At 55.4% G+C, this 12,811-nt stretch overlaps 1 protein-coding gene across 15 annotated transcripts in view; it reads right to left on the bottom strand.

Moving 5' to 3' along the window:
• CACNA1C (calcium voltage-gated channel subunit alpha1 C) overlaps positions 1-12,811 on the bottom strand; it is a 459,127-nt gene that overhangs the window by 78,364 nt on the left and 367,952 nt on the right. For all 15 annotated transcript variants that reach the window (XM_024992752.2, XM_024992747.2, XM_024992758.2 and 12 more), the window contains exons 10-11: positions 10,028-10,118; positions 4,122-4,148 (exon numbers count right to left, since the gene is read on the bottom strand). In XM_024992752.2, coding sequence (XP_024848520.1) covers positions 4,122-4,148; positions 10,028-10,118 — 118 coding nt within the window. The remainder of the gene's footprint in view (positions 1-4,121; positions 4,149-10,027; positions 10,119-12,811) is intronic.

The raw sequence follows: 12,811 nt of genomic DNA, 5'->3' as shown, positions 1-12,811 counted from the left end.
GACCCCCCAAGGGGTTCGCCTCAGACCCCCAAGGGGTTCACCTTAAACCTGGAGGGGTTCGCCTCAGACCCTTGAGGGGTTCACCTCAGACCCTGAAGGATTCACCTCAGACCCTTGAGGGGTTCACCTCAGACCCCTGAGGGATTCACCTCAGACCCTGAAGGGTTCACCTCAGACCCTTGAGGGGTTCACCTCAGACCCTGAAGGGTTCATCTCAGACCCCAAGGGGTTCGCCTCAGACCCACAAGGGGTTCACCTCAAACCTGAAGGGGTTCACCTCAGACCCCTAAGGAGTTCACCTCAGACCCTAAGGGGTTCACCTCAGACCCCTGAGGGGTTCACCTCAGACCCCCATGTCTCCCAGATCCAACCCCAGCACATTGCCTGGCTAACCCCTTCAAACTGAGAAGACCTCAGAACATTTTATTCCGTAACTGCTGAAGTCCTATTCTGAGCCCCAAATGTCACAAAATTCCTTATTATAACTAATTCCTCAAAGTAGAGACTTGGCTTACCAAGAAAATACTCTAATATTGCCCAAATATTGTAAGTCCATTAATTTGCCAGAATTTCCCTAAGACTTGTGCTCTAATATTTCTTTTAAAAATCCTGTGATTTTTGTATCCTTGTCTTGCAAATAGGCCATTTGTAGGTCAGATTCTACAATGTGTCATTGTTAAACTGAGAAAATGATCAAGAATATTTTTTTTTTTAAACTCAAATTTTAGATTCTCTACTGGAGTAAAACAGGCTTTTCCCTGTTTCCGGGGTTACTTCTGAGTGGCAGAAATTCGCTCCCCTTCTTTGCCTTTGTTACCGTGTTTCTCCTGCATCTCCTGCTCCACCTCAGTCGCCGCCGTCAGATAGACGGAGGCTGTGAGGATGGAGTTTTCCCGCGTCTGCTCCACAGAGGCTGGTCAGGGTGGACCTTGGTGATTCGGTGGCATCTTCAGGCCACTGCCAGCTTTGCTGTTCCCTCCACAGAGCCAGCATCAGACTGTAAGACGTGGGTGAGGTAGCTGCCACCTGACCCTGTAGGGTCACAATGTCTGGTGTGGGAGCCACTGGCCATGTGTGGCTACTGTGCACGTGGCCAGTCCAAACTGGACGTGCAGGCAGTGTAAAGGGCACACTGGACTTTGAAGATTTAGTAGAAAAATTAATATAAATTAATATATCATTAAAGTAATACTTTAAGTAATAATTTAATTACATCTTGAAAGGATGTTTTAGATGCATTGGCTTAAATAAAAATATATTGTGATTAATTTTACCTGCTCTTTTTCACTTTTCAACGTGGCTGCTAGAGAGTTTTAGAAACAGCGGAAGTGGCTGGTATTGTGTTTCTGCTCAGTATCTGTGCCACGGACCCCTCACCTGAGCCCAGACACAGCCAAGAAGAAACAGTTTTGGAACCCTAGGCAGGACCTCATCACAGGGTGCTGCCCGGGTCCCAGGCATGGGTCCTGATGCACCCACGCATGAGCCACTTGGCCACGCGTGAGCTACGCGGCCCTGTGCCCCTTGGCCACAATACCCTCTTTTGAACACGGATTTCCTGATGGTGTCAACCTACTGCGAATAAGCCTTTGGGGATGGACACAAAGCCTTCTCTCTGTATTTCTGCTGCATCTTGAGTCGTAGCTGCTGGGGGAGGAGCCCTTCCTAGAGGGGCATCCAGGACAAGCAGGTGAGCCTTGTCTCAAAGCCAGGCAGAGTCTAGGGTTGTGGGGCCTCTGTGTTCCCTCTTCTCCAGGAGCATGGCCTACACCCTTGAGCACTGGACACAGAACACCCTGGTTCCTGGGCCATCTCCCTGCGTGGAGGCTTTGGAACTGTCAGAACACAAAGTGCTTTCTGAGCTTTGATTGTGAAACAGAACTTCGCTTTGAGTCTGTGTCAAGCCTAATGCTGTTCTGGGGCAAGACAACCCATCCATCCCTCCCCAAGAGATACCTGCCGCCCCTCCAGGGCAGGACAGCCCATCTGTCCCTCCCCAAAAGGTACCACTGCCCCTCCAGATGCTGGAGAAGCAGTGAGATTTGAGTATTATGGAGAGAAACGATTTGCTACATTCTCAAGCTCTCTCCTGTGACAGGACCTGGGCCTGGGAGACTTGAAAGTGAAAGTGAAATTGCTCAGTTGTGTCCAACTCTTTGCGACCCCATGGACTGTAGCCCACCAGGCTCCTCCATCCATGGAATTTTCCAGGCAAGAGTACTGGGATGGGTTGCCATTTCCTTCTCCAGGGGATCTTCCTGGCCCAGGGATCGAACCCGGGTCTCCCACATTGCAGGCAGATGCTTTACCGTCTGAGCCACCAGGGATCTATTTTAGGGAGACTTGACTTCAGGTTTTTTATTGTAAAGGAGGTCTCAGCTTGAGAGGAAGTGGAAAGAGACAAAGCCTGTGTTTTCCAGCCCCAGTGGAACAGGGAGCAGAAGGTGGAAGAGGAGAGGGTCCCTCACCAGTGACCCAGAGCCAAGTGTTAGAAACTCCGGGATAGTCGTAGGGAGGCCGGGACCCTGGGGCCGGAGAGCCTCTCCTGGCTGGGGCACGGGGTCTGTGGGCGCCTGGGGGCACCAGCCTTCAGCCTAGAGCTCAACCCAGGCAGGTGCAGGTGGTGATGGGTGGCAGGAGCGTGGGCTAGCGCCTGGTTCCTGAGGCCCATCCATGGGTTCAAAGAGCCTGGGGGCCAGAGAACATAGTCCTCACTGAGCCCCTGTGTACTTCCAGGATCTTGAAATCCTAACCCCGCTTGTCCACCCAGGAGAGGAGCTGGGTAGAGGGAAGAAGAGGGACTAAACATTCAGCCTCAGGGACTCGGGTTGCTCTGCTTGGCTGGACTAAAATCTAACTCTGTTTCTGCTCTTGCTGGGATTCCCCAGGTGGCTCAGATGGTAAAGAATCCACCTGCAATGCAGGAGACTCGGGTTCGATCCTTGGGTTGGGAAGGTCCCCTGGAGGAGTGCATGGCAACCCACTCCAGTATTCTTGCCTGGAGAATCCCACGGACAGAGGAGCCTGGCGGGCTACAGTCCATGGGGTCACACAGATTCGGACACGACTGAAGTGACTTAACACGCACGCATGCATGTGCCTGCTACGTGGTAGGTGAGGCTGGGAGAGATTAGATCGATTACAAAACATAATCAACGTTTTCTGGCTAGTGCAAGCTTTGTGAGAGTAAATTCCCATGCCCATCCTCACGTCCGACACAACCAGGGGACGGCCTGCCGCCAGTCGGCGCTCAGCTTGGCTCCATGCAAACCACACTCTGGAAGCCCATGGAGCGTATTGGGGTTGCAGGAGCCCACATGATAAGGGTGGTGACAGAGGTCTGAACGGAGTGATGCGGGAAGGGAGGGGAGTCTATAGAAGGTGTCAAGATGTGGTGACAGCCGAGTTTCTTAACAGGAGCCCAGGTTCTGCAGGGGGCCGGGACACCATGATTCGGGTGGAAGAAGGGCTCCATGCAGAAGCCTCGACGTGTAAGGGACAAGATGGGGGACACAGGCAGTGGGGCTGGAGGGGCGGATGGGGCGAGGACGGCCCTGTGGAAGTCTCTGAGACAGCGCTGATGGAACTCGAATGCCCTCATCTTACCAAGTCCTGTGCTGCTGCTGCTGCTAAGTCGCTTCAGTCGTGTCCGACTCTGTGCGACCCCATAGACGGCAGCCTATTAGGCTCCCCCGTCCCTGGGATTCTCCAGGCAAGAACACTGGAGTGGGTTGCCATTTCCTTCTCCAATGCATGAAAGTGAAAAGTGAAAGTGAAGTCGCTCAGTCGCGTCTGACTCTTAGCGACCCCATGGACTGCTGCCTACCAGGCTCGTCCATCCATGGGATATTCCAGGCAACAGTACTGGAGTGGGGTGCCATTGCCTTCTCCGACCAAGTCCTGTAAACATGGCCAAAAGCGGCAGAGAGCTGCGTGTGGCACTTATCTCAACTGGACTTCATCTTACAAGGGAGGGAGGCACAGCCTCTCACAACCTCCCGGGCTGGTGCCGCCACGAACACTAAGTCACCAGACCCCGAGCCCCACCTCAATTGCCCCCTTGCTTGGTCCCCACCTGGGGCAGACCCCAGGGCCCAGCAGGAGAGGAGCGTCCCACTCACCTGAACTTTGACTTGGAGATCCGGTGGCTGAAAGGGAAAGAGGAGACGTTAGCACATGACACGTTTGCTTCGATTCTCAGACGTTCCCAGGTGACCATGTGGGCACTGGAAGGAGCAGCTTCAGGGAGAGAGCTCTGCAGTCAGCACCTCCTGGTGCTTGAGGGTTTGAAGCTGAGACACAGGGCTAGCCCAGCCCGCAAACCTATGAATTGAGCGTCTTCTAAGTGGAGATATGGTCCCCAGAGCTCAGCGTTGTGTCCTCAGACCATCAGCTGGGCTGGCCACATGTTGGGGCCTCTCTCTGGGGACCGTGGTGGAGGACAGGAGCCCCTGCTGCAGATACGGCCTTTGGCAGCTGGACGTCAGGTGGAAACGGGCTGGCTGAGACCCAGCGCCCTGAGAACAGAAGCCTGAGGGCTGAGCCTAGGCCTGAAGAAACGGGTGGACTCCCGAGCACAACCCCTGATGCTGATGGTGGTGTGAGGCCCTGAAGACCTGGGCCCTTGTGGGCAGTAGCACGGCGGCTGTGCAGGGGGCTGACTCGAGGATCACTGTGGTGTGGGGGTGGGTCAGGAACCTTCCAGGAGGCCCTGAGGCCCGTGGGAGGGTGGCTGGGGCAGAGAGCATGCAGGCAGTTGAGACTGGTCGGTCGAAGGCTGAGTGTCAGGATGGCCCAGGTGTCTGGGGAGTAAGTGCTGCTCGGGTCACGGGTTGGAGAACACAGACGGCCCTCCCAGTTCAGCACAAAGCGAGCTCTGCTGTGAAGCAAGAAAACAACCCCTCTTGTTATGTTTCATTAAAAAAAAAAACTAAACCAGAAGATGTGACAGGTGGCAGAGCCATTGTGCATGAGATAATTATATCTCCCGGGCCCGAGAACCTGAGCCAAGAGCCTTTACTGCTCCAAACTGCCAGCTAATAACTGATCCCACTGAAGATGCTGGCCGGGGCACAGGGTCTAGTCACACGGCCCAAGGGTGGGTTTGGACCCCTGTTTAACAGGGAAGCAAAAGTCGTCAAGCTGCACTGGGCAGTGGTCAGTCAGGTGTCCCTCCTCCGGCCTGGCCTGGCTTGCTGTGCAGCTGACCCCTCACTGACAGCACGTACTGGAGTGGGTGGCCGTCAGCCTGGCCGTTCTGCCAAAGTGCCCGGAGATCCCAGGGGTCCTCTTGGGGGCCGTACAGTGCAGACCACACCCTCTCCCTCTAAGGCCTCCTCTCAGGCTGATGGATCATAAGCTAAAGAGAGTTCTTAAAGGGCCCTGTCGGGGACAGTTGAGGTCAGAGTGTCCACGTCTTCCAGGGCGGTGACTCTGGGACTTGGGCAAGAGTGGACCAGGGCTCCTGTTGGAGGCGAGTCCCCAGGTAAGTGAGGCCACTGGTTGTGGCTCCTTCCTGGGAGTTCGGGAGCGTACTGAGGAGGACGACATGGATGGGACTTTCTATCCCCCAGGGTCCCATGTCAGGACCTGACTAGATGCCACACTGAAGCCTGACTGCTGCTCTTGGGTTGTGAGCATCGTTCCACAGGCTCGCTGGGTCCGTAGCTCTCGCTCCCTTTAAGCACTGAATTACTTGAGCCCCTCAGGTAAGAAGGGGGTCCTTGAGGGCAGGTGTATGGAGACAAAGGAGAGCCCGGCTCTTGGGGAGCCAAAGATCTCACGCTCCCCATGCAGGAGAGTCAGCGTGCTTCATGGAGCCAGAGGGATCTGGTCTCTGCTGTTCTCAAGCCCTGGGCAGTGACCACTGGCTCTGGATTTGGACAACTGGTTATCTTGCTGGTAGGCAGGCGGGTGGGGCACCTGTGGGCACTGTGCCTGCCCCTCACCCTGTTCTCTGGCCGTGTGGCCGGTACTGCCTTCTTATGGGCTTCAAGCCCTCAATCCCAGCGAGTCTGCAGATACTGGAGGCCCCAGAGCTCCAGACCCTGCTGGGGACCACCTGTTCAGATGGCGTCAGGCTCCCTTGGTCTCTGCTCTGCGAGGTTGATTCCCATACCGTGTTTTACGTGGACTCCTGAAGAACGGCAGGTGGAGAACAGAGGACTCGCACCTAAGACCACACGCAGCCCACTGAGTGGGCCTGAAGCCCAGCTGCCTCCTCTGTCCAGGCCTCCAGGACACACCTCCTTGGGGGCCGAAAGCAAGAGACATGCTCAGAACTCCCTCTGCTTCCTTCAGTTACTCAGTTTGTGTTTGTTGTTCTTGGTCAAATATTTGAACTTCTTGGGAGCACCTTCCACAGTTAGACTCTCGCCGTATTCAAGTCTGGAGCCCTGGACGCCTGCCCGCTGCTGTGTTTGGAACTGTCCTTGCCCGAATCCTCCCAATTTGCCTGATCATCAGTCGGAAGGGCTGCAGGTCTTTCCTGGGTGACACTTGTCACAGTTGACCTCCTCGACTCCACGCACGGCTGGTTCAGCCAGAGGGGCTGGGCCCAGAACCCCTCCTCACAGAGCCTCACCTCAAAGACTGGGGCTGGACTGGCTTCTCTGCATTTCTGGCCAGAGGCCCCTTACCTCTGCTCTTCCCCGGAGCCTGACCAACCCCCGCTGGGTCTTTCCCATTACCTAGCCCCAACCCAGGTCCCAGGTGCTCTGGTGCAGGAGAAGACTCATGAGAGTCCCTTGGCCAGCAAGGAGATTCAACCAGTCAATGCTAAAGGAAATCAGTCCTGAATATTCATTGGAAGGACTGATGCTGAAGCTGAAGCTCCAATACTTTGGCCACCTGATGTGAAGAGATGACTCATTGGAAAAGGCCCTGATGCTGGGAAAGATTGAAGGCAGGAGGAGAAGGGGACAACAGAGGATGAGATGGTTGGATGGCATCACTGACTCAATGGAGATGAGTTAGAGCAAGCTCCGGGAGATGGTGATGGACAGGGAAGCCTGGTGTGCTGCAGTCCATGGGGTTGAAAAGAGTCAGACACAACTGAGCGACTGCACAACAACCCCCCAGGCCAACGCCACAGCCGCTGGGCCCCGTGTCACGTCCATGTCGCCCTCAGCATGACACAGACTCTGGGCATGCTCAGCCAACCTCATGCTGGCCACTCTACTGTCTGTTCTCCGAGGGTCCCACTGCATAGACCCCACTCGAGGCTGACCCCACACTTTTGGCATCAGCCTCCCTGTGGCCTCCACTCAGCCCTGAGGTCTTGGCCTTCTCTTGGGGCCTCTCCAGCCTTTACCTCCGGTGCCGTCCAGCACCCCTGAGTTCACGTCTGGCCTCTACTCGGCCCCGAGGTCTTGGCCTCATCCTGGGACCTCTCCCTGAGCTCACGTCTGGCTGCCGCTTGGCCCTGAGATCTTGGCCTCCTCTTGGGGCCTCTCCTGCCTTTACCTCCTGTGCCGTCCGACATCCCTGAGTTCACGTCTGGCCTCCACTCAGCCCTGAGATCTTGGCCTCCTCTTGGGGCCTCTCCTGCCTTCACCTCCTGTGCCGTCCAGCACCCCTGAGCTCATGCCTGTGGCGAGGTGCACGTCATTCTTGGTGTCAGAGTTGGAAGCTTCTTTCTGATTCTTCCTTCTTGCAGATCTGTGGGCGTTGGGACTGCAGGGACCTTGCACGCCACCTGGGCTGGGGCCTGCAATTTAACACAGTGCAGTCTGCTTCTCTCACGGCCACTCTCCCACGGAAGCTGCCTTCCGAACGCTTATGCCAAATCACAGTGACGCCCAGCGTCACTTCCACACCAGGCTGTGAGTTCCAGGGCGGGTGGTGTCACCATGGTCTCAGGCTCTGTGTCCCCGTGGCCAGGCACCGAGCAGGCGTGCTGCCCAGATGGGGTACAAACGAAGAACGCAGGCTGGACATCCCTCCTCCAGTGGCCTCCGGGCCTGTGCTGTCTGGTCTCCTGGCACCTCTCCCTCTGTTTCATTTACTTGCTCTTTTACTTCTAAAAAAAGTGTCTAAACACTTCCCCGCCTCAGCCCCGGCCTTCCGCCCCGGTGAACAGCGTTGGTGTCAGTGCCACATAAGTGCATCCTTCATTTCTAAACCGAGGCCTCTAGCCTGTGCCCCAGAGGGGAACCCTGGCTCCCACACCTTGCAGCCCCGCTGGTGACTTCAGTGTCCATATCTTTTCTGTCTTCAGACTCAACGGATGGCTCCCTCCTCTCATCCCCTCTCCTACCTGTCTGCCCCCTCCCCACAAAACATCACCTTGCACTCGCTTTCTGTCTGCCCCATCCCCTTGGAACCATCTTCAGCCAGGCCTCTCATGACACAGAAATCCTCATCCTGCTACTCAGGCTGTTTGTTCTCAGCTTCAGAAATGCTGGCCTCTCCCTGCTCATCTCACTTGGCTTCAGCCCCCGGGGTTAACGCCGTGTCCCCACCAGGAGTGCTGATGGTCTTCTCCCATGGCTGTCTGAAGCCACTGGGGAAGAATGGCAGTTTATGAAGGACACGCTATAATCCTAGTGCTGGGGCCAGGCACTTTATCTGTACACAGTAGGAGCACAAACACGGGTGTTTATGGGAACCGCCATTCATTCCTGCCAAGTCCTGGAGGCTTGCATGTCACGTCCTGAAGATGCTAGCCCCTCTGTGGGGACAGGCTTGTGGGCGCCAGCGCTCTGGTCTCCCCCGGCCTGTCACCTGGGCCCAGAGCCAGAGGGCAGAGTCCTCGTCACCTTCCCTCTGTCCCTTTGCAGACCGGCCATTCACCTTCTCAACCATGGCGGGCCAGGCCCATGTCCACAACCCTGAGAGCTTGTTTGTATGGTTCTAACAGGAGGGAAGAGGGGAGGGTTCACCCTGCTGCTTTGAACGCAATTAGCCCCGTATTTTAACAACAGTTTGACAATAACTGCTTCCCCACATTGCTGGGACTCAGCAGCACAGATTCCCTGGTGCTGCTGTCGGGGGGAGTGATGGCAAGGCCTGTGTACCCTGGAAACCGTCTGTTCCTGCTCCCTACTTGCTCAAAGGCTGGCCCGGCTCAGATGAGAGGCACCCACAAGGGGACCGCCTCGCGAGGGCTGGGGTCACCCAGATATGAAGGCATTTCAGGGTCACAGGTCAACGAGGACACCGTTTCCACGATGGAGTGACTCAGACACTCAGCTGATGTGGGGTTGGTCCTTCTCCAAGCCCTCCGTCTGCTGTTCCTTTTAGTTTCCGGGGTGAGTCTTACATCCCTGGGAACAGGGGCAAGCAGCTCCCACTTCCAAAAGTGCAGCCTGGCAGACGCAGGACGCACCACCCTCAGGGTCAGCCTGACCCCCAAGGGAACCCAGCTTACAGTTTGTGGACTCTGCTTTTTGAGACTCTGAGAATGGAACCCAGCAGAGTGCTTATTTTTAGCAGTTAAGCCATTTTCCTTTCATTTCTTGCTGGGGAACATCTCCTAGGGCCTGTTGGTGTCCATTTTTAGGACGGAGCTTAGAGGTGATGGTGACCATCCGTGTGTGCCGTCCCTCCACACACCTGGCCCAGCCCCAGACCCAAGTCTGCTCAGGAAGCCGGGGGCTGGGGCTCGTGTTCGGGGACGTGGCCACTTGCCTGGCTGGCACCGGTGAACTTTCATAGCTGAGTCTGCATGACAGACAACCGTGCTCCCTTCCCCGGGTGGATAACTCAGAGCTGTAAGTAAGACCACCTCTCCCAGAGTATTTCTTGCCAGTCTGCCCATCCCCTGGGTCACATTTACCAGAAATGAAAGGGTGCTTAGCAGGACCCAGGGACCCTCACAAAGCTGATCTGGAGAAATGGGGTGCGGGCCTGGGAAGAAACAGACTTCAAGGCCCCGTCAACACATGTATGCCCCAACTCCCAAAGAGACACACACTCTGTTTCCCTGATGGGATGGAAAGGGGCTCAAAATCCAAAGTCAAACTCCTGGGAAGTGCAGAGCAGCCCCTGGCCCGGGACCACGGGCCCCACTCCCGAGACTACTCACGCCAGCCTGGCCCCGCAGCTCTCTCCCTCGATGTCCCCTCCAGCCACGTTTTCGGTGTTGACAGACTCGGTCTCACTGGTGGGCATGCTCACTGCAGAGTCATGGAGAGAAGGAGAAAGGGGTTAGTCTGCAGCCTGGTCGGGAGGGGAGCCCTGGCAGTGCCTGGCAGGCCTGCGGTCCTGACTGACACACCTGGTGCCTGTCTATGGTGGCCTTGCCGCCTGGGACACCCTCAGTGGGACGGTGGGAGGAGACCCCTGAGGATGCCCCGCTCAGTCCCTCCTCTACCATCAACTCCATGCCCTTCGACAAGCTGCTTCTACTTTCCCTTTTGCATCTATTCCTCCATATAAAAAGAACTTTCACGACAGTATTTTATTTTTCTTATTTCTTTCCAGCCCCCTATTCTAAGGGGCTTCGACCCCATATTTAGGGTCCAGCCTGTCCGTGGAAAGGGTGTCTTTGCCAAGGGTGTGGCTCCTCAATGGATCAGAGGAGGATCTGCCCCTCGGCCTGAGTCCTGGTCACTGGCTTGATTCCATCCAGGACGGAGCCTGAAACAGAGCTCGAGGGGAGCAGCCGCGTCCAGTGCCACATTCAGGACTCAGGTCAGCCCTGCATACATGGAAACGAGAAGCCTCCATGTTGGACCCAGCAAACTAAGGTGAGAAGCGGCTTGAAGACACACGCAGGGATACCACCTCCCCACAATATTTCAGTGGGCCAGCCTGGGACACAGTCCCTCCGCCTCCACGATGGCCGACCCGCCCAGTCTGTCTCCAGCCTCCCCTGAGGTGGTGGCGCTGGATTTCCAGGGCGACTGGAATCTTCTAGCTTGGAGGCCAGGTCAGCGGCTTAGAAGAAGAGACTTCTTTTATTGTTGTTGTTCAGTCGCTCAGTCGTGTCCAGCTCTTTGTGTCCCCGTGGACTGCAACATACCAGGCTTCCCTGTCCTTCACTGTCCCTAGGAGTTTGCTCAAACTCATGTCTGTTGAGTCAGTGATGCCATCCAACGATCTCATCCTCTTTCTTCTGTTACTATTTTTTATTCCAAATAAAAGTGTATCCCCAAAGAATTCTTCTCCTTCTTTTCCAGCTTCTCTGACCCTTCTAACACGCCACACACAATGTCCTTATCTTTCCCATCCTTGTTATCTAGCATGGCCGCCACATCCTTGGTCCTGGCTCAGCTCTGCTTGCAGCGCGGCACCCTCATCCAGGGCAGGTCAGGAGCCCCAGTGGCCACAGAACCCGCGCTGGTGGGGGTGCGGCATCTGGGGACGTGGAACAGGGACCAGTACCCAGGGGTCTGCCGCCAGAACGCAGCATGCCATCCGCATAAGTCTCCTGGTTGGGTGGGGGATGTTGCTGGATGTGGCTTTTCCTTGGTTTCTTTCCTTTTGAATGAAGTCAAGGGGAGGTGAGAGAGACTCACTTCCAGAATGTGAAGACACAACTGGGAAGCCCGCGACTCCGTAAGCCTGACTGTCCTGTACCCACCCTTGAGTCCTTTTCCACAAACTCGGGTGTAAACAAGTCCAGACGTCATTGCAAGGGAGTCGCCCAGTCTTCTCATCACAGGACAGGGAAGTGAGGCCCAGGGGAGGGCCAGGTGCTGGCTCACACAGTGGCTGAGGGCTTGGGCTGGAGCACAGGGGTCTCGGCCCCCGCGCTGTGCTCAGTTTGATGGCCCCCGGGCTACACACCAGACGAGATGGGATTCCGACGGCCAGGCAGGCTCTGGGCATCACAGGGTGTAGGTGCAGTCACCTGGTGGTGCTGGATCTCACTGTCTCAGCTGCACTGACAGTGACTTTAACCTTGGCCAGCGATCTTCAAAGGAAAGGCCCTCTCAGGGGTCAGCCGCCGCGGTTGTCACGTTCACTGACGTCACAGGCTGGAAGGGACAGTGAGGTGGTGGATTTGGGCGGGACAGGCCACCCTCCCTTTGCACACACATGCACACACACACACACACCCCCCAGGAGAAGCAGGCTCCTGCCCTGCCCTGTGGGCACCAGCACGTGTTTACTCGCGTGTGGTGTGGGGGACGTCATCATGGGTTTCTGGGGGTGATTAGACCAAGCAACCAAGAAACTCTCCTTCCTTCTGATCAAGCAGACACGCCAGGTGCCTCCTTTCACAGATAAGACATCAGAGTCAAAAACCAGGAATAAGACATGGGCAGAGCTCAGGTCAGCAGTGGGGAAAGAAAGAAATGGGACTCGGCGTCCATGCGGGACATCGGCCTCACTTCCAAAAATAAAACTGAAGAAACGGTAAAAAGTAATAAAGCAAAACATGTAAGAACACTTAACAAAACAGGACCCAAACCCCAGATCACATGAACTAACAACACAGGACCACGGATCCTGGGGAGAAGGAAGTGTCGTCTGCACCAGCAGATGGGGGTGACTTTGAGGAGAGGGCTTCCCAGGCAGGCCCACCTCATTTCTGCTTGTTAGTGGGAATCCGGAAGACTAGATCATGAGGAAAACTGGATCAGGATTCTTTTCAACATATGTAAAGGAGTCCGTCCCAAATAGACTTATTTTCACAATACAAAGCTTAAAACAACTTTTATGGACCTGGAGGACATTAGGCTTGGTGAAATAAGTCAGAGAAAGACAAATACTATACGTTAGCACTTATACATGGGATTTAAAAAATAAATGAATGGATATAACAAGGAGATCAAACCAGTCCGTCCTAAAGGAAATCAGTTCTGAATGATCATTGGAAGGACTGATGCTGAAGCTGAAGCTCTAGCTTCAGCTAGAAGCT

The sequence above is a fragment of the Bos taurus genome, chromosome 5 (genome assembly GCF_002263795.3).
Source record: "Bos taurus isolate L1 Dominette 01449 registration number 42190680 breed Hereford chromosome 5, ARS-UCD2.0, whole genome shotgun sequence".
NCBI lineage: Eukaryota > Metazoa > Chordata > Mammalia > Artiodactyla > Bovidae > Bos > Bos taurus.
Note: the sequence above shows the minus strand (reverse complement) of the source record. Positions and strands in the feature narration are given on the sequence as shown.